Source organism: Tursiops truncatus, chromosome 10, assembly GCF_011762595.2.
Source record: "Tursiops truncatus isolate mTurTru1 chromosome 10, mTurTru1.mat.Y, whole genome shotgun sequence".
Taxonomy (NCBI): Eukaryota; Metazoa; Chordata; class Mammalia; order Artiodactyla; family Delphinidae; genus Tursiops; species Tursiops truncatus.
The window spans coordinates 63114959-63142551 of record NC_047043.1 but is presented as its reverse complement, the minus strand read 5'-3'; the positions used below and the strand labels follow the sequence as shown (position 1 = coordinate 63142551).

Below are 27593 nucleotides of genomic sequence, written 5' to 3'. Positions count from 1 at the left end.
ATGATTTTAGACAAAGGTGCTAAGACCATCCAGTGGGGAAAAGATAGTCTTGGTGTTGGGTTGAAGGTGGATCCTTACTTTACACCATATACAAAAATTAACTCAAAATGGATCAAGGACCTAAATGTAAGAGCTAAAACTATAAAACTCTTAGAAGACAACATAGGGCAAAATCTTTATGAAATTAGATTCGGCAATGATTTGTTGGATGTGACACCAAAAGCACAGGCAACAAAAGTAAAAATAGATAAATTGGACTCCACCAAAGTTAAAAACTTTTGTTCATCAAAAGACACTATCGGGCTTCCCTGGTGGCGCAGTGGTTGGGAGTCCGCCTGCCGATGCCGGGGACACGGGTTCGTGCCCCGGTCCGGGAGGATCCCACATGCTGCAGAGTGGCTGGGCCCATGGGCTATGGCCGCTGGGCCTGCGCGTCCGGAGCCTGTGCTCCGTGGCGGGAGAGGCCACAGCAGTGAGAGGCCCGTGTACCGCAAAAAAAAAAAAAAAAAAAAAAAGACACTATCAATAGAGTAAAAAGGCAACTCATGGAATGGGAAAAGATATTTGCAAAACATGCATCTGACAAGGGGTTAATATCCAGAATATATAAAGCACTCCTACATTTCAACCACATGAAAACAAACAACTTGATTAAAAAAGAGCAAGGGACTTCAATAGATACTTCTCCAAAGAAGATATATAAGCCAATAAGCACATGAAAAGATGCTTAACATCACTAATCATTAGGAAAATGCCAATCAAAAGCACAATGAGATACTACTTCACACCCATTAGGATCTAGGTTATTATTTTAAAGCAAACAAACAGAAAATAACAAGTATTGGTGAGGATGTGGAAAAATTGGAACTCTTGCGCACTGCTGGTAGGAATGTAAAATGGTGCAACCATTATAGGAAACAGTATGGGAGGTCCTCAAAAAATTAAAAATAGAATTACTGTATGATCCAGCAGTCCCACTTTTGGATATGTACCCAAATGAAAGCAGGGACTTTGTACAACCTTGTTTATAGCAGCATTATTCACAATAGTGAAAAGGTGGAAGCAACCTAAGTTATATATACATACAATGGAGTGTTATTCAGCCTTAAAAAGGAAGGAAATTCCAACATGTGCTCCAACCTGGATGAGCCTTGAAGACATTATGCTAAGTGAAATAAGCCAGTCACAAAAGGACAAATGCTGATGCCACTTATATGATTCCATTTATATGAGGTACTGCATATAAGTAATCAAATTCATAGAGACAGAAAGTATAATGGTGGTTGACAGGAATTGGGAGAGGGGGATGGGAAGTTATTTTTCAATGGGTACATAGTTTCAGTTTTGCAAGATGAAAAAAAGTTCTGGAGATGGATGGCCGTGATGTTTGCCTAACAGTGTGAATGTACCTAATGCCACTGAACTGCACGTTTAAAATGGTAAACATAAATAAATAAAGCTAGCTCATTTAAAGTAAAAAAAGGTGGGCTTCCCCGGTGGCACAGTGGTTGAGAATCCGCCTGCCAATGCGGGGGACACGGGTTCGATCCCTGGTCCGGGAAGATCCCACATGCCGCGGAGCAATTAAGCTCGTCTGCCACAAATACTGAGCCTGTGCTCTAGAGCCCGTGAGCCACAGATACAGAGCCCGTGAGCCACAGCTACTGAGCCCGTGTGCCGCAACTACTGAAGCCTGTGCGCCTAGAGCCCGTGCTCCACAGTGAGAGAAGCCACTGCAATGAGAAGCCCACACACCGCAACGAAGAGTAGCCCCCACTCGCCGCAACTAGAGAAAGCCCGCAGCAACGAAGACCCAACACAGCCAAAAATAAATAAATAAATAAAAATTTAAAAAATAAAATAAAATTTTAAAAAGGTGACTTTCAAATTAACCATCATGTACTTACAGACCTCTTTAGAATTAATGTTGCTTTATATGTTAGCTGCCTTGTGGGTGTGTTCTAATTTTTCCAGTTGCAGAGAGAAATGCACAAATTTATAAACATTATTTAAATGCTAACCAGAGTTTAAAGGAACATTTTGTAAGAACATATGTAATATTAGCTAAATTCCATGAGGAGGTTGGATGAGAACTAAGAAAATTTGAAATTAGAGCTTGAAATCTCCATTTAGATGTAGAGTTGACATCTCAAATTTGAGGTGTCCTAAACTGTACTTCTGATCCCACCCCTGCAACTAAAACAAACAAAAAAACTAAAACCTTCTCCAGCTCATTAAATAGAAATAGAATGTTCTTCTAGTTGCTCAGGCTAAATGTTTGCCTTCCTCTATCCTTTCTTTCTCTTGCATCCCACATCTCTCACTGTGACTATTGCACATCTCTCACTATTGACTATTGCAGTAACCTCCCAAATTAGTCTCCCTCCTTGCATTCATTTGCTCCTTATAGTATATTCTCAAAAGCACCCAGAGTGGTCCTGCACATAGATCATGTTATTCTTTTGCTCAGAGTCTTCCAGTAGTTTCCTATTTCAGAGTAAAAGCCAAAGTCCTTACCAGATACCATAAGGCCATATTATACCCCTGTCACCTCTCTGACCACATCTCCTGATTTTCCCCTTTGCTAACTTTGCTTCACTGGTGTTCTCACCACTGTTCCTGGACAAGCCAGGTGGGCCCCTGCCTTGGGCTCTGAGCACTAGCTGTTTTCTCTGTCTGGAATACTCTTCCCTCATATATACTCGTAGTTCGCTCTCCACCTTCTCAGCGAGGTCTTTTCTATCTTACCTAAAATTGTACCCCTTCCAATTTTCTCTCCTGCTTCTCTGCTTTAATTTTTCTCCATGGCACCTGTCGCTTTATTATTTGTACACATTAATTATCTTGTTTATTGTCTGACTTTCCCCACTAGAAGATAAATGTTATGAGAATGTGGGGCTTTTGTTTTGGTCACTGCTGTGGCCCAGCACCTAGACCAGTGTCTGGCATAGAGTACGTGCACAGTAGCTATTGAATGAATAATCTTGTTGAATGTGTTTTTTAAAAAAAAAGGCGGAGGAAAGAAATGTGGTTCTAAGGAAGGAGGCTGTTCTAAACTGGCAGTGTTATGTCTCCTAAGATGGAACTTAGGTAGGCGAAAGGCTGGGAGGAGGCACTGATGGGAGCAGAGAGGGGAGCTCTGGGGGAGGAGCCACGGCAGAGCCCCTCTAGCAGTGAAGGAGGAGATTTCTGGGTCATTCTAAAGCATATCAAGACTTTGGCCCAGGGCTTCCCTGGTGGCTCAGTGGTTGAGAATCCACCTGCCAATGCAGGGGACACGGGTTCGAGCCCTGGTCCGGGAAGATCCCACATGCCGTGGAGCAACTAAGCCCGTACGCCACAACTACTGAGCTTGTGCTCTAGAGCCCGCGAGCCACAACTTCTGAGCCTGTGTGCCGCAACTACTGAAGCCCGTGTGCCTAGAGCCTGTGCTCTGCAACAAGAGAAGCCTCCACAATGAGAAGCCTGCGCACTGCAAGGAAGAGTAGCCCCCTCTCGCCACAACTAGAGAAAGCCCGTGCACAGCAACAAAGACCCAATGCAGCCAAAAATAAAACAAATAAATAAATTTATTAAAAAAAAAAAGACTTTGGCCCATAGATCCCTTGCTGTGCTTCTGTAGCATTTAAGAGACATGGCAGGGAATTTTACATTCATCCTTGAAACAGACATATCCTTTCCCCTCTCCCGTGGCAAAGCCTGAGCATGTGCCATTCTGCCCATTTGCTCTGATGTTACTCTCATATCCCTGACAATGTTAAGTCTATTATGATTTTCCATATCCCTCTTTACCTAATACATTTTCATGGCTATAACATTGTCACTGAGGTAAAAAAAACAAGAACAACATTAAAGTAATAAAGACTTGGTGCTATGATCTTTCTGTGCTATTGAGAAAATTACAAACTTCTGTCCTAGACCGTAACAGCTGTTTCGTTTAACGTTGAGGAGGAGTGGGCCACCTTGCTGTCTTGTGTATAAACAGATTATCTAGCTTAAATTTTTGTGTATTGTGAAGTTGCCTAAGCAGTTTGATTATGTTTTCTTCCTTTCTCTTCACCAGCATTTTTCTCTGAGTAGGTGGTTCTTTCTGTTTGTTTCAGGCCTCATGTAGGCAAAGAACGTTAAGAGCAAGGTCAGATATAATTGCAATAATTTTTGACAGGTTATTGGTACATGTCTTTCTGGAAGTAAATCCCCTTAATGGTTTGTTTAAATTTAAGAAAACTGTGTAAAGAGCAGGCCTAGATCTACCACCTGCTAGCTTTGGTCTCTTAGGCAAGTTATTTGCCCTCTTTAAGCCCAAAGTTCTTCCTCTATAAAATGAGAACTAGTAATAAAAGAATTGTTTGTGTTAAGGGACAGAAAGTATTTTCAGTGCTTTGTAACCTGGTTGAAGGGGTTAATAAATGTAAAATGATATTGGGATAATGATTAATGTCCACATAGAAAGTTCTTACAGGTTCAACCTAGTAAATAGTTCTGCCAGTAAATCATTCTTTGGCCATCAGCCCCTTTTCCTATTTAAATGAGTGTATAACAGTATTTTAATTGGATGTAACTAGAGCGCATTTGGTGTCCTTTGTCTTTGGAGATTCTCTGTTTCTAGAGGACAGAATTGAAGGTGAAACTTTAAAAGGACTCCAGGCAAACTGAAGGAAGAGCCTTTGTTTTGTTTCTTGTGAGAAAATTAATTTAGGACTTCGTTACTGCAAAAACCTGGGACAGCTGATCCTCCAATGGGGATTACAACAACTTGAAAAGAGCTGAGAAGATGCAAAGATGTGTAAATTACAAATTTAAATATTGACATTTGACTGCTTAGAGAGCTTCACTGAAGAGTTCTGCTCTCTGTTTAGTAAAAGTTAATATTTCTGGTCTTTGCTTTTCCGTGTAAAATAAAGAGCTAGTCTGCTGTTGCAGCTGCTGTAGTTGTTGGTTGTGAGCAGCAAAGATGCAGTGTGTTCTCTCGTGCACATGATAGCCTTTTAACTAGAGCTTAGCATGTGCCGTATGATTTATTTTCTTTGCATTAAACGTCGCTCATTCTTTTCCCCATTTTTTCCTATAATGTGGATTTAAGCCATCTCACGGGTTGGTTATTATTTATTTATTTATTTATTTATTTTTGCGGTACGCGGGCCTCTCAACTGTTGTGGCCTCTCCCATTGCAGAGCACAGGCTCTGGACACGCAGGCTCAGCGGCCATGGCTCACGGGCCCAGCCGCTCTGCGGCATGTGGGATCTTCCCGGACCCAGGCACGAACCCGTGTCCCCTGCATCGGCAGGCGGACTCTCAACCACTGCGCCACCAGGGAAGCCCTATTTATTTATTTTTTATTGAGGTATAATTGACATAAAACACTATTAGTTTCAGGTGTACAACATAATGATTTGGTATTTGTACATGTTGTGAAATGATCACCACAAAAAGTCTAGCTAATACCCATCACCACACTTAGTTACAAAGTTTTTTTTTTCCTTGTGATGAGAACTTTTTACTCTTTTAGCCATCTTGCTGATTTAATTCTCAATATCTGTATCAATCAGGGCCTAGTCAGGAGACAGAAACCACACAGTAGTTTGAACAGGGAATTAACTACTGAGGGGTAGAGAGAACTCTAAAGAATACAAGAATGGCAGATACAGGGGAGCAGTTACTACCCCAGGACTGAGGCAAAATACAAAGGAAAGAAAAATTTGGAAGAATACCCTCCTCCTCCAAAGCCAGTTTCTTTTCTTGGATATCTTCACTGGATGTTTGCTGAGGAGATGTAGACCAAGGTTGGAAAACAGGAAACTGTACATGGAGGTGCTGCTGAATCACCAGAAAGCCAGCTTGGGACACTGGCAGAACTTGCCTGAAAAGATGCTCATAGGAGTGCCCACTAAAACATGTTGGGATGAGTACCACTGGGTGTTCTGCATACCAGCAGAGCACCACAGGAGCAAGAAAATGGAAAAGCACCCTGGAAGCAGGAAGAGAAGCCCCTGCCTCCATCACCTTCTAGTAACCCTAGTATCATGCCATCTGGCAAAGGAGAAACGTTTACAGGGTCCAGCTCCATTATCACAAGCAGGGCAGTGAAGGGGCAATTTGGAGCTGAGAAACAATAAATTGATAACTGGCACAATCTACCCCTTTGGCTACTTAGCATCCATATGTACTTGTCTACGTATATTTGAGCTTTCATATATCAGCAGAACAACTCTTTTGTTTGCATCTAACAAGATATAGCTGTCTCTCATATGATGAAGCAGCTTTCGTCCTTTCCCCAAAATGAGATGCTCAGTACCTTTAGTCATGGTATTCATTGCTGGATATGTTAATCACTCCTCAAATCACAGTTCCACTGAATATTCTTTTGTCAAGAGACTGATTGTAAAGTTAACCTTTGACAACTTATAATGGAAGAAGGAAGAAAAGAAGAAAATGGTTAGAATGTACAAATAAACAGAATATAACAAAGATAAAATATACAAAACCATCAGAGTTCTCATTTCTGTAATTAGTCACGAGACCAGGATTGATATCTGTGAGTTCTTTCTTCAGCTACCCATTTTATGTTTCCCTTGCCCTCAGCCAGAACCTCAGCTGGTAGAAATTCTTTACCTGGTGAAACGATCCAGAATTTCAAATTTTCATTTCTTCAGTAGTCTGGCCCTTTTTTTAGTTGCCCTAGTTTTCCATGAACCTTTATTATTGGCATGGAAGTATTAAGAGGTACCTCAGAGAATCCCTTGGGTTCCAGACATAGTCCTCCTTGCTTTTATTGTGTTGCAGCAACCCAGTTTTCCCTTGATAATGAGGCTTAATCATCCCAACCAGTAAAGTAACCCTCTTTTTTATGCCTGTTGGTTCAGTGGAATAAGGAGTCCCAAATGGCCATGTCAGAGTCTCATTTTCTAATTTGGTTGAACCGTTATATATGCTGGTAGGTCTATTTCCTCCTTGGGAACTAAGACCTTCAAACTAGCAGAACTCAAAGTTGTCAGGAGTTGAAGTGAAAATTCGATGAGTGGGTTATTGGATATAGTACCATTCCTCTTGATTCTCAGACCCACATATTATGGCTGTTGGGGAGACAGCACCCTATTAGGGTCTCTGATGCAAAGCATTACCCCATTCTTTTAGGGTGTTGTCTCCCAGCTGAAACTGTAACTGAATCTTCAGTAGGTGATTATTCCATCTTTTAATTAGGTCAGCCATCCTGGGTGATGGGTTGTGACAATACCAGTTAATTCCATGGGCTTGAGTCCATTTTTTTTTTCAGTTTGTTGTGAAATGACTTTATTGATTGGAAGCGGTGTTGTGTGGAATGTTATGATGGTGGATCAGGCATTTCATGAGCACTGGCAGAAGCAAGGTAGGCAGAGAAGGCAAATCTATATCCAGAATACATGTCTAGTCCACTGAGGACAAATCTCTGCCCCTCCCTAACTGCTCCCACAGTCCCCCCCATGATGTAAGTTTAGTGTAATCAACTAGCTGGTCTCCCTGGGAATGGTACCCTATAGGAGGCTGAGTTTGGGTCTGTGCTAGTGGCAGATTAGACACACCTGGCAGTAACTTTAGCCAGGTCAGCCTTGTTTAGGGGAAGTCCATGTTGTTGATCCAATACATAGCCTCTCTCCCTACCATTGAGGAAGCACTCTGGTGGCTGGGGCAAGCAGCTGACTGCTATCCATAGAGCACGTCATTTTGTCAACCTGGTTATTAAGGGCTTCCTTTACAATGAGTGCCCTTTAATGATTAGTCACTTGGGGCACAAATATGTTAGTATAAACAATGTAAATCTGTGCTCTGACCATCTCTCACTGCAGGCAGAGGGGCAACCAGATGTGCTGCTCAAAGTTCCACCCGCTTGGACGATTTTCTCTCAACACAGTCCTTCAGGGTTACCTTTAAGTGGGGCTGTAGTGCTGCATCTGTACCAGCATATTGTGCAGATCCATGTGTAAACCAGACTTCCCCATTCAGCTGGTCATATGGAACTCTTAGGAGGCTCTTGGCATGGGTTAAGGGAGAGGGGGCTTTGCAACAGGAGTCAAAGTTGAGGGAGTCTGAGCCACCTGCTTAGGTAACTTACTCATATCTTTGGACCTGCTTGAATTTGGTCTCTTACATGTTTCCTCCTGATGATGGGTTGGTACTGCACATGCCCACCATTATGGTTGCATGAATTAGACAACATCTAGTTCATGATGAGTAGCTCATGGTCGTGTGATCACATTATGCCCCATGGTTAGGCATTTAGTCTCTAGCAAGGCCCAATAGTAAGCGTGAAGCTGTTTTTTTTTTAAAGGTGAATAGTTGTCTGCAGAATATAGATTTTCTCCCACAATGTAGAGGTTTGGGCTCTCTAATTCTGTTATTTTTGCTTGCTAGACGCCCCATTCAGCATCCCAATTTGCCATGGACACTTCAACTATCATTGGACCTACTGGATCATATATTTGCTGTGTCCTACTAATCAGACCCAATTAGCATAATGCCAATATATAGTGGGCCTGTGTGATATTTTTTGTTCAGCATCACTGTGGGCTATATTATAGGAGAACTGATGTAGGCCCGAGGCAAGACTCAGAGGCATATAAAGGGCAGGTAAAAGCAAAGTGCTTCTGGTGGTCCTTGCAAATGAGTATAGAAAACAAAGACACTAGCTGCGTCAGCAGCAGTATGCCACGTGCCGGGACCATGTTAATTTACTCCAGTAAAGATGCTGGTGTATCAGCTGCCAGATGGGAAAATCTAATTAGTTTAGGATTATCCATAGTCATTCTCCAAGATCCATCCAACTTCTGCACTGGCCAAACTGATGAGTTAAATGGGAATGTGGTAGATATCACCCACCTTTGTTTCTTTCAGGTCTGTGATAGTGACATTAATCTCTAAATCTCCTAGGTAAGGAGTATTGCTTCTGGTTTAATATCTTAGTAGGGAGGGGGTGTTCTAGGTGATTCCCACTCAGGTCTCCCTATTTTAAAGACCCTTGTCAATTATGTCTGTTCTCAATTATTCATCTAGGAACTAAGGAAGTAACCACAAAATGGGTCCATGGAACAATTGGGTCCACTGTGAGTTGGACTTGAGTTAAGCTAAGCACTCCATCTGTTACCTGACTACCATAAGCCCTCACTTTGACTGCTCGGCCACAGTGGCACTTTGGAACCTCAGGAATTAGTTATCCCTAAAAGGTCCGGGTATTTCCTTTTCTCTAATCAATAGTCACTCTTGTAAGTGGCCTTTGGGGAAGCGTAGAGGCAGGATTCACAGTATGTACTTGTGGGAACAATGCAGGATCCTTCCTTAAGGGGTCTTGGGTTTGTGAATTGACTTGGGTCTGGAAACTGGATGAGAGGTCTTGATCCTGACTTATCAAGAACAGTTTTTACTACCAGGGGTAAAGTTTTTTCCTGTTATACAGATCGATCTATACAACAGGAAAAAACTTTTTAGCAGGCTCCCTATGGAACACTGAAATCAATTAACTACCACTAAAGCTCCTGATGGGCCAAGGCATTCTGATTACTAATACAGCCCTGCTGCCTTTTATGGTAGATGTACCCACCTTGTCTTTGGCAAGTCAGTGCTGCCACTTGGCCTCTGCTATTCTAGGATCCCACGATCCCTATTGGAATCAGAGAATCCACTTCAGTGATAACATCCCCCATGGTCATACCTGGGGGTTGTGACAGCGCCTATATGGCCTGCAAAGCATAAATATTTACATCTGGCCCCTTACAGATAAAGTTTGCCAACCCAGGTCTAGGGGGACAGGTACATACTACACAGGAGAACAACCACAGAGCTTTTCAAGGATGCAGGTGCTCCCCCTGACTAATGTATTTCTCAGTGCTTTCTGGGAATTCTTGTGCAACTTAGATCACAGATGAAAAATCTATTGAACATTTCCGTCTTCCTAAGCCTTTGGATTCCCTGCCGTGGAAACTTTGGCATCTCTCTCTCATTAAACGTAGGTCACTGTTGAGTCCAAATTTTAGTCAGCCAACTGAGTGAGCTGTTAGAGCCACTTCTAGCTGCATAAGTTAATTAAATTTGGAATATCTAGTAGGTGAACCTGTATCAATAAAGTAGGCCCAATATAGAATTATATTCTACCCTCCTTGGTCAAATGTCCTTAGAATCTATTTCTACACATGTTCCCCAGGTTTCTGCCAATATGTTATTACCAGAGTCTTTTTTTGCTGTGCAAGCTATTTCCTTCAGGATCATAGTGTGTACCTGTTCCCCTAGACCTGGGTTGGCATTTGGTCTCTGTCACAAATACTCAACTCTACTGCTGTAGCACCAAAGCAGCCCTAGACAGTACATAAGCAAATGAGTGTGTCTGTGTCCATTTGCTTGTGGACACTGAAATGTGAATTTCACAAATTTTCTTTCCTCTTTTAATTTTTTAAACCATTAAAAAGTGTAATAACCCTATTGACTTTGGGTGATAATGATGTGTTAGTATAGGTTCATTGATTGTAACTAAGTGTACCACAGTGGTGTGGATGTTGATGCAGGGGGGTGGATGGTGGTACAGGAGTATTTGGGAAATCTGTGTACCTTCTGTTCAGTTTTGCTGTGAACCTAAAACTAGTCTAAAGTCTTGGGTTGTGGGCTGTACAAGAACAGGTGGCTGGGTGGATTTGGCCCATGGTCTGTAGCTTACCAAACCCTGCCCTAGAGCATGCTGAGATTTGACCTGGTTATGGGTCTCCGGCAACAGAGGGTGGTTGTGGTGGGCAACGAGGGAAATGAGCATCCTCTTTGAAAGCATCTGCCCCGGCTGAAGTTTTCTCAGGGATTTTAATCAGGAAGCGTAGTATCTCAGGCACCAAAGGGCCAGCTCCTTCTCTGGTGTGGCCCAGAGTGACTTGGGGCATCAAGATTATAAATTTCATCTAGCTATAAGTAGTTGTCTCCATTCCAAGTGTCATTATTCCATTCTTTTCCAGTCAGTGTCCTAATTTCACATGAGAAACTTGGTGAGACTGTGAGTTCAACAAATTCTGTAATGCAAAAAAAAATTTATTGTAAACAATTTTAGACCTGTGGCTACAGGAAATAAGAGATTCTTTGGGGCTGTGACATACACTGTCTGGTTTTCAGGTTAACTCTCAGGGCTTGCGAGACCTGAGTTTGTCATTTTCTTTCTGTGAGCACTCAGTGTGTTCAGTAGGATCTATCCATACTACAGTTATTGTAATCATCGTTGCCACCATAACATTCAAGTACAGCAGCTGGTTGGGCTCCCCAGGTGCTTGCTTTAGTTTACACTTCAGCACAATCACAGTTGATAGCTCAACTCATCGTATTGCCACTGTGTGCCATGGATTACTTAGCATCCTATTTCCCATTGGTAAGGTGCTTGTTAGCATTGCACTTAAACCCAAAGGTGTGACAAAAATCAGTCCCCACATCCCATGTTTATAAGTCTGTCTTCTGGAATCACCCTGCTTTTGGTACCAATTCTGTGTTGGGTCCAGTCAGGAAACAGAAACGTAGTAATTTGAACAAGGGAAAGTTAATATGAAGAATTACTAACACATAGAGATTACCCACTAAAGGGTAAAGAGAACTCTGAAGAATAGAGGAATAGCAGATACGGGGACTGAGGCAGGGTGTATAAGAAAGGGATATATGTAAAAGAGAGCCCACCCAAGGCTGAGATTCAGGCATCTTTGAAGTCCACTGGAGTGTGCAGAAGTTCCTGAGATGCCACAGGCTGAGGACTACCACTTGCTGGGGTACCAACAAAACTCTCTAGGAAACTCACTAGGAGTTGGCCGGGGTGACAGCTGAACTAACGCGAGGTCACCTGTGGGGTGACACTGAAACTCGTGGGGGTGAGCACCATTCGGTGTCCCACACAGCAGCAGAGCACCGCGGGAACAAAAAGAGAAGAAAACACATTGGAACCAGGCACATTTTATTCATTGCTTTATCCCTGGAACCTGGAACATAGTATGGATACTTAAATGGTTGTTGAAGGAATAAATGAGTACAGCTCAAGATAACATTAGATTGTTGGTATCTTTGTTATGTTTGATTCATTCAACTTAAAGAAAAACTGTAATTTGACCTGGTCCACCAATTGAAATTGTTAAATGTGAAATTCTGAATGGCTGAGTTAAAGGATACCTTCATTTGGCTTAAAGAAAATTGATCACCTGCTAGGGCACTGATGGACCCCTCTTCTGAAGATTTGGTGTGTGTTTGCATGCACTGTTAACACACCTTTCTTTAGAAGAATGGGCCACAGTTATAACCTGAGGGCACAAAAGTGAGTTTTCGTTGCATTTTTTTTTCAGAGCAGAGAGGAAGCTACTGCATCAGATGCCTGCAGTGATAATCCTTTTATCAGGCATTAGTAAACCAAAGAAACAGAGGTGTGTTGAGTCTAGGAGGATTCTGGCAGATTATTTGGCCTTGCCTCCCTTGTCGTCGTCATCGTTATATGGTAGTTAGGCAGAGTAGGAAAGAAACATGCCTCTGGTTGTGTGTGGAGAGGAGGGGGATTGAAACCTCACCCTGCACCTAGCTGGCTGCCTCGCTGTGCTGCCCCAATAGAAGGTCTCATTACACGTTAGCTCTATGTCCGGAGGAGGAACGGGTACAAAAGTTGTGGGAAACCAAACCCTTCCAAGACCCCACACTGCTGACAGACTTGTTATCAGAGTATGAAGAAATCTTTTTGAATCTGAGGGAACCAGAAACAGTAAGAGAGTAAATTGTTTGGACATTAATTTCCTTCTTGATTCGTATGTGTTGTAGTGTTCCAGATCATATTCTATAATGAGAATGTTAAATATCCATGAATAATTTGCCCTACTTGGGAAAGTGTTTTTTCATTCTCAGTTTAGAGCTGGAATGTCAAGTATCCATAGTTGTCTGGAACAAATTGGCAGAATGAGTAGAAGTCAGTGAAATATGGGCTGAATGCAGTTTAATGTTCACATGTGATTTCTACCACAGTTGAATTTTGATTATGGCTACTTGTAAAATGTTTTCTGGCTTTAAACCAAAATAATTTAAATACTTCCATTTATATACCCTGTTTAGCAGAATGTGAAAATAGAAATGGGGCTTATTATGAGTTATTGCTATTTTGAGGGAATATTTTAATTCCTATTTTGTCTGAAGAAAGAGCCTAGTTTTTATCTCTCTCTACTTAGGGTAGCTGTCTATCATGTCACAGGTACACAACAGTCATGGTTTATGATGTCTGTTGCCCTGACATAATTATTAATTGTACTGTTTTTACTCTCAAGTGTATTAATCTGCTCTGACCCTGCAGACTTAAGTCTTTGAATAGGCTGATTTAGTTTAACATAAATTTCTATTGTTTAATAGCCCTGAACATTTAGAAAAAATAAATTATATACTGATTATATTTTAGTATTCAGCAAAAAATATAATGTGAATAAAATTAAATGGAACAAAGGTATTGCAAAAAGTAGAATCTTAATTTGAAGGTTGTATCTCTAACAAAAGCCCACCAGAGTTACCGGTATTTTTATGTCCAGATTAATTTTTTCCCCTCCAAATTGCAGTCATTTGTTCATTCAACAACCATTTATTGGGCACCATCTAGGTGTTAGGCACAGCATATGGGGCTGGGAATACTGAATGGGGAGACACATTCCTTGCTCTCAGTTGGCCAGCCACAGAGCCATTGAGCAATGTCTTATATCACGTGTTTACATGTAAGCACAGGCTGCCATGCAAACACTGAGGAAAGAAGTCCCTGTGTTTAAGAGGAGTGGTACATGCAGGTGTTTCCTAGAGGGTGACCCTAGGAGGATGAGTAAGCTTAGGGCAGGCAGACAGTATGGGGGAGCAAAGTAAAGTATTCTAGATGGATAGAGCAGCTCATGTGAAAGAGTAGAGGAATGTGGGTAAGGAATAGTATGGTTAGCTGGGAATGACACTGAAACATTAAGACTGGCTTATATAGGATCTTATGTGATAAATTTGCTCTGTAATCTCTAGGTTATGGGGAAACATTAAAGGGTTTTAAACCAGGGACTAATATGAACATGTTTTATGCTAAGAAGAGGAGCGTCAGACTGGAGGCAGAGACTCTTTAGTTGGTTGTTCAACTTTTCAAACAGATGGGCAATCTGTCCCTCACCCAACCCTAGATGTTTTTTGGAAGCAAATTCCAGGCATCATCATATTATCCTATCTTTATACCTGTCTGTATCTCTCAAAATCGATTCCTTTTTAAAACATAATTACCCATTCACACACACACCCCAATTCATAATATCAGATGTCCACTCAGTATTCAATTCACCAGTATTTTCCCCAGTTATCTCATTTGTTTGTTTTTTAATAACTGGTTTGTTAGAATTAGAATCTAAAGTTCTCTTAATCCATAGATTCTTCTATAGGGGATTTATTTTCTTTAACACAGTTTGGATTTTGTTTATGTTTTAAAGATGCTTGAGATTTAATTGTGCTTAAAACCAGAGGAGGAGAGTAGAGATTAAAAAGCAAGCCTAGGAGGCTGGAGGACTGAATGGCAAGGGACAGTATGAAGGGCGTACTTGCATAAATGCTGTCCTTGGAAAGGAGAATATAAGAATGCATTTCTTATATTCTCTAGTTGGGCAGGTTTTTTTTTTAAATTAAAAAAAAAAGATGGAAGATTATACCTCCCTCATAAATAGGAAGGAAAGGAGTAATGGTGGACTCATGTAGGTAAGTTTTCAATAGAGGACAGGGCAGTGGAAGAATATTATTTTCTATAAAGTAAAAGTTTATATGTTGGGATGGAAAATGCTGGAGAAGAGAGTATATGTAACAATCTCTTTGGAGAACAAGAAAGGAAGTTGTGTAGAGATACATGTTTTTATAGGAACAGTGTACTGTTCAGTATGATAGTCGAGTGTCATGGGAGGTAAAAGGAACAGCTGAAAACAATGTAGTGTTTATAGCTAAACTATTGCTAACTTAAGGTGTATTGTGGCCTCATGGTGGCATCCTTCACCTGGGCCCACTCTGGGGAGCATCCTGCAGGATTTCTGGTTTAAGCAAAACGAGCATACTGTGTGTGTGGCTTTTTTGTTTTTTTTTTTTAATGACATTTCCAAGACAAGCATGCTGGTTTGTTTTACAGCAAACCGAAAAGAAACTGTTAACTCAAAGTCATCATCTCTTTCCTGCTTGAGACCTTCAATGCTTCATTGTTTTCAAATATTGTTAGAGCTCTGGAAGTCTTTAAAAAAAGTCTCCGGCCATTTTAGGGATGGTCAAATATTATTCAAATCAGGAAGGTTGGTGGGCTTTTTGCCTGTTTAGTACAGAGGAGAAAGACATCCTAATATAGTTGGATATGAGCATTTAAATCTATTAAAGAAAGTAGAGTTGGTGGAAAATCTGAGAAAGGAGTTAGCTTTCTTCTGTCTTTTCTATTTTTAGAAAATAGAAGTACTTAAATTTTTATTTTGAAATAATTGCAAATATACAGACAAATGAAACAAAAGAACAAATAAAACAAAGAACTTTTGTATGTTTTTCCAGATTCACCAATCAATAGCATTTTGCCACGACTGCTTTGTCTTTCTACAATCAATGTATGTATGGATATACACGTTGTTTCCCTAGCCAGTTTTGTTTTATATTCGTAATTATAATCTAAGACATTCTCACATGTATTATAGTGTCAACAGTAATTGAAAATATCACTTTCAAAGACTGCCTTCTGTCTTATCTGTGAAGCCCTCTTGCCAGCATTAATTTTCTTACTTCTCTTTACGTGTATACTTTAAACATTTCCATTGTACAGTTTAGCCCTTAGTGAGATATTGTTTTATTTTCTCATTTCTCAGATGGCTAAATTTCTATCACAGAACATAGTGAAGCCTGAACTTTGTCTTCGACTTCTTGACTCCGGGGGAAGAGAGGGGAGGTGTTGGGGGAGGGGGCTAGAAGAATGATAGTGGTAATACATAAGCCTACAGTGTAGTATGGAGAGGTGTGGACTAATATAATAGACTTTTTTTTTTTTGTGGTACGCGGGCCTCTCACTGTTGTGGCCCCTCCCATCACGGAGCACAGGCTCCGGACGCGCAGGCTCAGCGGCCATGGCCCACGGGCCCAGCCGCTCCGCGGCATGTGGGATCTTCCCGGACCAGGGCACGAAGCCGTGTCCCCTGCATCCCCTGCATCGGCAGGCGGACTCTCAACCACTGCGCCACCAGGGAAGCCCTATAATAGACTTTTATAAGTGGAAGGGAGCTTAGATACCAGATATTGGTACAGTGTTTTGATGATATGGGTGAGAACATTGAGGTTTGAAGGAATTCAATGAGTTAATAACTAAGGTCTCTCCAAAGAGCTGGACTAGAACCTTAGTCTGCTGCCCCAATCTATGCTCTTTTTTGCTTCTTTATCTTTTTACTTGACTCTCTAAGTAAATAGCAGAATTCTCCAGAGGGAGAATGTCTCTAAATACTCTTAAGGCATCAGCTCTCAAACTTTTTGGTATCAAGACCACTTTTCACTCTTAAAAATTGGGAAACTTTTGAGGGTGATGAATAGGTTCTCTCTCTTGTGGTGATGGCATACATAGTCAAGATTAATCAAAGTATACAGTTTAAATATGTGGAGCTTACTGTATGTTAATTGTACCTCAGTAAAGCTATTTACAGAATTTTTAAGGACCCCAAAGAGCTTTTGTTTATATGGGTTATATCTATCAATATTTTTCAAATTAGATATTACAACTGAGAGACTTTAAAAAAGTATTCGTTAGGGCTTCCCTAGTGGCGCAGTGGTTGGGAGTCCGCCTGCCGATGCAGGGGACACGGGTTCTTGCCCCGGTCCGGGAAGATCCCACATGCCGCGGAGCGGCTGGGCCCGTGAGCCATCGCCACTGAGCCAGCGCGTCCGGAGCCTGTGCTCCGCAGCAGGAGAGGCCACAGCAGCGAGAGGCCCGCGTAACGCAAACAAACAAAAAAAACCCTACTTTTTTCCGAAAGGGTAAGAAATGTAAGGAGAAACACAGCCTTTTAAAGTTTATTTTAGAACTGAAATAAATTAATCCTATGAAATCTTACTGTTTTAAAAATATTTTTACTAATTTTTTAAAAGTTTTAAAAATAAATTTTTTTTTTATTTATTTGTGGCTGCGTTGGGTCTTCACTGCTGCGCCAGACTTTCTGTAGTTGTGGTGAGCGAGGGCTACTCTTCATTGTGGCGTGCGGGCTTCTCATTGCGTTGGCTTCTCTTGTTGCGGAGCATGACCTCTAGGCGTGCGCGGGCTTCAGTAGTTGTGGCACGTGGGCTCAGTAGTTGTGGCTCTCAGGCTGTGGAGCGCAGACTCAGTAGCTGTGGCGCACGGGCTTAGTTGCTCCGTGGCATGTGGGATCTTCTCGGACCAGGGATCAAACCCATGTCCCCTGCGTTGGCATGCGGATTCTTATCCACTGCACTTTTACTAATTTTTTAAAAAATAAATTTATTTATTTATTTATGGCTGCACTGGGCCCCCGTTGCTGCGCGCGGGCTCACTTCAGCCGCGGTGCTACTCTTTGTTGCGGTACGCGGGCCTCTCATTGCGGTGGCCTCTCCCGCCGCGGAACACTGGGCTCCAGGTGTGCGGACTTCAGCAATCGTGGCACGTGGGCTCAGCAGTTGTGGCTCGCGGACTCTAGAGCACAGGCTCAGCAGTTGTGGTGCACGGGCCCAGTTGCTCCGCGGCATGTGGGATCCTCCCAGACCAGGGCTCGAACCCGCGTCCCCTGCACCGGCAGGCGGACTCCCAACCACTGTGCCACTAGGGAAGTCCCACTTTTACTAATTTTAAGAGCTATTTATTTCTCCAAGTTTTTGTTTCCAAAGAGAATTATTAAGCATATATTCTATTAAAACATCAGGGACCTGGTAGATATCAAACCAACAGAGAATCTTCTTTTCTTTTTTTTAACTGAAGTATAGTTGATTTACAGTGTTGTGTTAGTTGCCAGCATACAGCACAGTGATTCAGTTTATACATATGTGTATATATGTGTGTTTGTGTGTGTATATATATGTGTGTGTGTGTATATATATATATATACACACATACATACACACGGCTATATATTCTTTTTCAGATTCTTTTCCCTTATAGTTTATTACAAAATACTAAGTATAGCTCCCTGTGCTATACAGTAGTGTGTATATGTTAATCCCAACCTCCTAATTTATCCCGCCCCCGCTTCCCCTTTATTTATCCAAGTTTTTACCACTTTTTCTTCTTCCCTCCTCCATATGCTTGTGAACCTTCCTAGTGACACCGTGGTTTGTTCTTTGATTCATTGTAATTTTTCTGGCTTAAGCAAATGACCAGTACTTCCTGCTGAGTACTTTTGTGCATATTATATCTTGCCAGGTTTTGGGGGGATATAAAAATGAATAGATAGATCAAAGGTCTTAAAATTTAATTTTAGAATTAAAATTAAAATAAATAAAAAATAAAACAATAAATAAATAAATAATAATTATAATAAATAAATTAATAATAAAATAAATAATTAATAAAAATAATATAATAAAATAAATAAAATAATAAATAAATTAATAATCAATAATCAATAATTTAATAAATAAATAAAATTAAAAGGTCTTAAAATTTAATTTTAGAACTAAAATTAAAATTTAAAAATTATATAGCACAACCCTATTGTGTTTCATGTTTTTTGTGTGGATTTGTTTTGTTTTGGTTTGGTGTTTTACTATAGATGAATGGTTTGTGGTTCTAAAAGTCTCAAGGTCACACCCAAAGTTAAGTGACAGAGCCAGGACTGGAATCTAGATCTCCTGATTTGCAGTCCAGTTTTCTTTCTTTAATATCATATTTCTTTCTGATTTAGATTTCTAGCATGTGAAGAAACCTTTAGACAGCTCTAGGCAAAATACATATTTCTTACTTTTTACACTTTTCCTCAATTAAAGGAACTGGGCATTGCATTTTCATCTTTGTTGGCTGCCTACAGCTAGTTTTTTTTTTTTTTTAAACATGTAAAGCTTTTAGAATAACATATTTGGCTCAAAAGTCTCTTTCTTCTCTCTTGCTTTTCTCACCTTCCCCTTTTTTCTCTCTTCCTCTACCTCTCTTCCTCCCTTTTTTCCATTCTTCCTTCTCTCCCTCTGTCGTCCCTGCCCCCTCTTTGGCTTCATTCTCAGGCAGATTCAAGGTGGGAAGAATGATTACTGGCAGCCCAGGTGTAGTGTAGCCTTATGGCTCAAGTTCTAAAATGTCTGTATATCAGATTTCCCCAAAGGACTTCGGGTCTGCCTGAATTACAAGTATACTCGTTTGGCCAGGAAAGCAAAGTACCACGATGGACAGCCATACCAGGATCACCTTGAAGGGACTGGGGTGGTTCCCTTTAGATGGGATACAGGCAGACAACTCTTGGATGCCACTCTGTTTGGCCTTTGACACCCTAGCTATTCTCTAGCTGCCCTCTATGGAGAACTGCTGCCCCCAGTAAGTGTTTTCCAGCTAAATTGGTGTGCTCCTTACTTTCCCGTTCTTGCCCGTGGTCTTAACTCATATTTTCCTCTGCTGGATATCTTCTCCACTTTGTCTCTTTCTCAGTCTCCCAGCTCCATTTAATTATATCCTCCTGACTATCCTTCCAGATCCAGTTAAATTCTAATCTCCTGTGGAAGATATTCCAGATCATCCTGTGACCACATTATGTGACCTTTAAACTCCGGTAGCAGCACTTAGTACGTGTTATTGTAGACACTTATCCTATGTGACCCATTATAGTTGTGGGACTATCATGTTCTTCATAGTTTTCTAAGCACTTTCACATATCCTCCCTCAGCCTTATGAAGTAAGTAAGGCAGGTACCAGATGTGAAAACTGAGGCTTGCAGAGATTTGCATTGTTGGGTATATCTTAAACCCTCAGCTAGACTAATACTTGCTGCTCGGTTTTCATAGTGCCCAAGTACAGTATAATGGTGATGATAGTGATCAGTGTCCGTGAGAGCAGGACTTTTCACCATTTGGTTTGCTGCTGTATCACTAATACCTAGAACAGTGACTGGCACATAGCAGGTGCTTAAATAGATAATTGAATGAGATATGGTTTAAACTTCAGGGGCTTGGACTGGGTGATCTCCTAGGTGCCTTCTTCTCTAAAATTCTAAGGTTGCCGCTGGGGCAGGGGATGGGGGACAGATTTGGAAAGAGCCAAGGACATGAAATAGAAGCGGTCACAGATTTGGTTTTTTTTGTTAGTAATATGCAAATTATGACCACTAATACTGTTTATAAGAAATCTATCTGTCAATTAATAATTCAGAGTAAAATAATTCTTATTGGTGCTTCTTGTTTTTCTATTTCTTTTTTTGAACTCCCTATAAATAACCCAAATCATGTACACCAGCAGTGTACAGCAGATAGGGAAAGAGATCAAAAAGTATTGAGGGCTTCCCTGGTGGCACAGTGGTTGAGAGTCCGCCTGCCGATGCAGGGGACACGGGTTCGTGCCCGGGTCCGGGAAGATCCCACATGCCATGGAGCGGCTGGGCCCGTGAGCCATGGCCGCTGAGCCTGCGCATCCAGAGCCCGTGCTCCGCAACGGGAGAGGCCACAACAGTGAGAGGCCCGCGTACTGCAAAAAACAAAACAAAAACAAAAAGTATTGAAAAGGTGGGAAGTTTGCCTGGGGAAAACTGAAGTGAAGAACCTCAATCTCTGTTTTTTTTGAATATTTCATATTTCTTGGTGCTGTTAATTCAGAGCTGCGTAATCACCAGTTGATTCGTTCTTGCTGTCTTATTGCTCTCTTGAGGATTTTGTCTTTCGTTTCCGTCAGCCTTGCGACTTTTTCTCCAGCACCATCTAAAAATCAGAATGTGGCAGATATCAAATTGGCCCTATATATCTGCTGAAATAATGATGATTACATATAAGCTACTACAGAATATTAAATCACACAGTTAACCCAGTTGGACTATAGTCAGCTCTGGAGAACTTCCTTGTGTTGAAATGCCATTTAAAGTTGGCTCTCTTAAAGCCAAAGGAGGGACAGAAAAGAGAAAGAATCCTGGGGAGAGACCAAAAGGGGGAGGGAGGGAGTGCTTTGAGGGGATGGAGAGGTTGCATTTCAGCCTCTGGAGGTCTTAGACATGAGTTTGCCAGGGCCACATTGCAGGATGTTTTAATTCCCTTCTGGTAGTAGATGCCATAGCTGAGCTGTATTGCTGAGTTTTTCTCTAATCCCTGTCCCCAGGTTGTACCATAACTAATGGTGTATTTACTTCTGTACCTTTGTCATTTATTGATAGTTGACCTAGGGAATAGCTATGTGTGGAACATCCTCTACATCCATTGTAAACTGTTACTGATGAAAGATGATTATGATGATCAGTTTCCATCTTAAAAAGATATTCATGACAGATACTGCCTGAATTTTAGAAAAAGTCTCTCCTGAAGAATTGATTTGCTTCCTTCTCTTATAACTTATAGCAGAAGTTTCTTAGTTGTGTGCAGGTCTGGAGGCCTGGAACGTTCAGAGAAGAACAACTGCTAGAGGCTCTCTTTGACAGGTAGAACTTGGGAGGCTTTGTCATGTACAGTCTACCTTCAGCAGATAAGTTTCTCAGAGATTAGGCATTTCACTTATATAAGAAGAGTTTTAATTATACAATTATAATTGAAATATCTTAAGTAAAAATACAGTATATTATCCCCCTTCCATTCTTGCAGGCATGGAAGATAACTTAAAGTCCACAGATTTATTATGCTTAAGTAAAAATGTTTAGAGAAAAAAAAATGGCCTCAGATATCTAACATTCTCTTGGGATGTGTTCCTGAAGGAACATTTCAGGGAATGTAATCTAGGATAAATTTTTTGTTTCATTCCTCTTCCTCCTCTTTCCTCAAATGCTTCAGGTAGTTGAAATTAGATTTAGGTGATTCTATGAAACATGAAAATAAAGGACAATCATGAAGGAGAAAATTTGTACCTCAAGGCAACCTGATGAGTTAGCTAGTAATAAAGGAGGGACAGTTCTGCCACTTACCCTCGAAGTTTGTCTTGAGATTAGCAGCAGGTATCTGGATCTTTTTGAAGTACCCTGTGGTTGAGCCTTCTCCTTTTCCCAGGTACATCTTTTTAAAGTCCTAGTCTTTTTTCCAGAAGCAGGGCAGTAGGGAAACTTCAACCGTGTTCGTACTGTAGCTATTCAGCCTTTCAAAACTTCTTTCCTCACTCACTTCCATACCCTTCTCCACAAAAATTCATAGCCCCCAACAAGGGAAGTATATACTAAAGGCACATACCTGGGAGTCCTAGATTTTTTTTTTTAACCACTTTTTTGAGATATAATTTACATATATAAAATTCACCCATTGTAAATTTACAGAGTTGTGCATTCATCACCACAATCCATTTTTCAGAAATTTTTTTTACCACCCTTAAAGTTATCTTGAGTCCATGTACACTCAATCCCCATCTCTATTTACAGTCTAGGCAACCAATGATTTGCTTCTTATCTTTATAGTCATCTTTTCTAGAAAACTCATATAAACAGAATCATACAGCATATAGTCTTTCATGTCGTGCTTTTCTCACTTAGCTTATTAATGCTTGTAAAGTTCATCCATCTATGTTGAGGTGTTTATCAGTATTTCATTCCCGTTTACAGCTGAACAGTATTCCAATATATGTACCATATTTTGTTTATCCATTCATCAGTTGATGAATTTGGGGTTTGTTTCCAGTCTTTAGCTATTATGAATAACATGGCTGTGAGCATTCATATATTGTCTTTGTATAGATATTTGTTTTCATTTCTCTCGGGTAGACACCTAGGAGTGGAATTGCTGGGTCATGTGATAAGTCTAAGTTTAACATTTTAAGAAACTGTCAAAGTCTAGATGTAAACTCTTACATTTTTCAGCAAGAGTGCCAAGATAAGTTAATGGGGGAAGCACAGTCTTTTCAAGAAATGGTGCTGGGAAAACTGGATAGCTGTATGCAAAGGAGTGAAGTTAAGACCCCTACCTAACACCATATAAAAAATTAACCCAACATGGATCATATACGTATATGTAAGAGGTAAAACTATAAGACTCTTACAAGAAAACATGGGCATAAATCTTTGTAACCTTAGATTAGTCAGTGGTTTCTTAGATACGACACTGAAAGCACAGATGACCGAAAAAGTACATAAACTGGACTTCATTGAAATTAAGAACTTTTGTGTTCCAAGGACATCATCAAGAAAGTGAATCTTACATTTCAATAATGAAAAAAACAAGTAGCTTAATTTAAAATTGGGTAAATTATTTGAATAAACCTTTCTTTGGGGAAGAAAAACATAAAAGTGACCTTAGATAAGCACATGAAGTAATGCATAACATCATTAGTCATCAGGGAAATGCAAATCAAAACCGTGATGAGGTACCACTTCACACCCATATCTAGAATGGCTAAAATAAAAAAAGATAATAGCAGGTGTTGGTGAAGATGTGGAGAAATTGAAACCCTCAGACATTACTGGTGAGATTATAAACTGGTACAGCCATTTATATACATTTATGGAAAAGTTTGGCAGATCCTCAAAATGTTAAACATAGAATTGCTGTATCACCTAGCAGTTCAACTGCTGAGCATATATACCCAATAGAATTGAAAACGTATGTCCACACAAAAACCTGTACTTGAATGTTCATAGCAGCATTATTTACAAAAGCCAAAAATAATCAGATGTCAATAGTGGTACCTTTTAACTTTTGTTTCCTGTTTCTATTTAAAGGGTCTCCAACTGAATTCCTTGAAGAGAAAATGGCCTACCAGGGATATCAGAACAGCCAGAACTGGCCAGAAAATACAAACTTTTGCTTTGAACCCGAGCAAGTGGTGAATCCTATCCAGACTGGTAAGTGCAAGGCTTGCTTGTGACTGCTGAATGTGAACTATGACATAAACATGGAAATGCCACAATCACCACTATTTAAGCTGTTTTCCAAAGCAACTGCAGCATTTTATATTCCCACCAGTAAATGAGATAAAACATTTCAGCCTAAATATAGCTTGTAAAGCACAACCAAGGTATAATTATTTCCCCTGAACATTTAGTTGACCCTTTCTCCTTTCTATTTATCCCTTCTTCTGAGGCAGGTACCCCTTTGTTTTCTCCCCTTCAAAACCTGTTTTGAGTAAAAAGCTGAAATTCATATTCATTGAGGACTAAATGATCAATAGTACCTTAGAACCTTAGTTCTTCCAAAAGGAATTATTATAGTACTAATAGCACCATTTGTCAAATGCCTATTTTGTGCCAGGCACAGTACTAGAGCCTCAATATACATATTATCTGTGTTTCTTACCTAACTCTGCCAAGTATATATTATCCTCATTTGACAAAAAAAAGAAAACTAAAACTTATACCCAATTTGTATAAAATTCTAACTAATTTATAGAGACAAAAAAAAGCCTATCTATAGTTGCCTAGAGTTGGAAGTGGTGGGAGGGATGGACTGCAGAAGCACCTCAAAGCAGTAGTTGATACCTCCATGTCAGAGTTAATGAGGTTGAGAGTTCAAGTTATTTGTTTCCACTTATATATGGTTTCTTTTTTGCTATCTAACTTAAAAGGTGCCCATAACTGGTTCCAGATGTTCTAGTACTTGATGTTCTGTACCACTCTCCAGTCATGAGCTGTCCCAGATATACATAATTTTTGAAGAAAGCTTTAATGAGATGTAATTCACATACCATACAATTCACCCATTTAAAATGTACAATTGAGTGGATTTTATTATATTTGCATATATGTACAGCCATCACCAGAGTCCATTTTAGAATATTTTTTGTCACCTCATAAAGAAACTCAGTACTCCTTAGATTTCACTCCCATCTCCTTATCCACCCCAGCCCTAAGCAACTACTAAATCTACTTTCTGTCTCTATAAATTTACCTATTCAGGACATTTCGTATGAATGGAATCATCATGTTAATATGTGGTCTTTTGTGGCTGGCTTTTTTCATTTGGCCCAGTGTTTTCAAGGTACATGCATTTTTTGGCATGGATTAGAACTTCATTCTTTAAATGGGCATGTAATATTTTGTATGGATACACTGCATTTTGTTTATTCATCAGTTGATGGACATTTGGGTTGGTCTCCCCCTTTTTTCCCCCAACTATTGTAAATAATGCTTTCTAAAGCATTCGTGTACAAGATTTTGTGTAGATGAAGGAATGTAACCTGGATTGGAATTGCTGATCATATGGTAACTCTGTTTAATCATTTGTGGAATTGCCAAGCTGTTTTCCAAAGCAACTGCAACATTTTATATTCCCATCAGTAACCTATGAGGTTTGTAATCACTACATCCTTGACAACACTTGTTTTCCCTTTTTAAACAATTATAGTAACCTAATGGGTGTGAAATGGTATCTTGTGGTGATTTTGATTTGCATTTTCCTAATGGCTGATGATGTTGATTATCTTTTTATCTTTTCATGTGCTTATTGGCTATTTGTATATCTTCCTTGGAGAAATGTGTATTCAGATCCTTTGACCATTTTCTAATTGGTTGATCTTTTTGTTGTGCTGTAAGAATTCTTTATATTTCACATACTAGACGCTTATCAGATTTATGATTTGCAACTATTTTCTCCCAATTTGTGGGTTATCTTCTGATTTTCTTGGTAGTGTCCGTGGAGCACAAAAGTTTTTAATAATTAATTAATTAAATTTATTTATTTTTGGCTGCGTTGGGTCTTTGTTGCTGCACATGGGCCTTCTCCAGCTGCGGCAAGCAGGGGCTGCGCCTCACTGCGGTATGCAGGCCTTTCATTGCGGTGGCTTCTCCCGTTGCAGAGCATGGGCTCCAGGTGCATGGGCCTCAGTAGGTGTGGCACATGGGCTCAGTAGTTGTGGCACATGGGCTCAGCTGCTCCGCGGGACGTGGGATCCTCCCGGACCAGGGCTCCAACCCATGTCCCCTGCATCGACAGGCGGATTCTCAACCACTGTGCCAGCAGGGAAGCCCAGTTTTTAATTTTGATGATGTCCACTTTATCTAGTTTTTCTTTTGTTGCTCAAGGTTTGGTGTCATATCTAAGGCTCCATCGCCAAATCTGAGGTCATGAAGATTTATCCTTATGTTTTCTTCTAAAAATTGTATATAGTTTTAGCTCTTATATTGAGGTCTTTGATCCACTGTGGGTTAATTTTTGTGTATGGTGAAAGGTGTAGGGGTCCAGATTCATTGTTCTTCATGTGGATATCCAGTTGTCCCAGCTCCATTGTTTGAAAAGTCTATTCTTTCCCCATTGAATTGTCTTGGCACCCTTGTTGAAAATTTGTTGACCATAGATACACAGTTTTGTTTCTCAGCTCTTAGTTCTGTTCCATTGTTCTGTATGTCTGTCCTTATGCCAGTACTACACTGTCATGATTACTGTTGCTTTGTGGTAAGTTTTGCAATTGAGTAGTATGAGTCTACCTACTTTGGTCTTCTTTTTTTTTTTTTTGCGGTACGCGGACCTCTCACTGTTGTGGCCTCTCCCGTTGCGGAGCACGGGCTCCAGACGCGCAGGCTTAGCGGCCATGGCTCACAGGCCCAGCCACTCCGCGGCATGTGGGATCTTCCCCGACCGGGGCACGAACCCATGTCCCCTGCGTCGGCAGGCAGACTCTGAACCACTGAGCCACCAGGGAAGCCCTGGTCTTCTTTTTGATGATTGTTTTGGCTATTTTGTATCCTTTGGAATTCCATATTAATTTTAGAGTCAGCTTGTGAATTTCTATAAAGAAATCAGCTGGAGGACTTCCCTGTGGCGCAGTGGTTAAGAATCTGTCTGGCAATTCAGGGGACATGGGTTCGATCCCTGGTCTAGGAAGATCCCACATGCCATGGAGCTACTAAGCCTGTGCACCACAACTACTGAGCCTGCGCTCTGGAGCCCGCGAGCCACAACTACTGAGCCCTCATGCCACAACTACTGAAGCCCACACACCTAAAGCCTGTGCTCTGCAAAAGAGAAGCCACCGCAATGAGAAGCCTGTGCACCGCTGCAAAGAGTAGACCCCGCTTGCTGCAACTAGAGAAAAACCGCAGGCAACAACGAAGACCCAATGCAGCCAAAAATAAATAAATTAATTAATTAATTAAAAGAAAAAGAAATCGGCTGGGATTTTTGGTAGGAATTGTGTTAAATCTGTAGATCAATTTGGGGAGTTTTGCCATCTCAACAATATTAAGTCTTCCAATCCTTAAACTTAGAATGTTTTTCCATGTGTTTATACCTTACTTCTTTCAGCAACATTTTGGTAGTTTTCAGAGTGTAAGTTTTATACTCCCTTTTGTAAAATTTATTCCTAATATTTTATTGTTCTTTATTCTTATGAATGGAATTGTTTTCTTTCATTTTCAGATTTTTCTGACTCTGAATTGGTTTTTGTATATTGATCTTGTATCTTCCAACCTTGCTGAACTCATTAGTTCTAATAGTTTTTTAGTTGATTCCGTAGGATTTTCTGCGTATAAGATCATGTCCTCTACAATAAAGTTTTACTTCTTCCTTTCTAATCAGGCTGCCTTTTATTTCTTGT

At 40.5% G+C, this 27593-nt stretch overlaps 1 protein-coding gene across 18 annotated transcripts in view; it reads left to right on the top strand.

Moving 5' to 3' along the window:
• MAP4 (microtubule associated protein 4) overlaps positions 1-27593 on the top strand; it is a 169696-nt gene that overhangs the window by 87225 nt on the left and 54878 nt on the right. For all 18 annotated transcript variants that reach the window (XM_033864843.2, XM_073811106.1, XM_033864849.2 and 15 more), the window contains one exon: positions 23785-23907. In XM_033864843.2, the coding sequence (XP_033720734.1) occupies positions 23785-23907 (123 nt within the window). The remainder of the gene's footprint in view (positions 1-23784; positions 23908-27593) is intronic.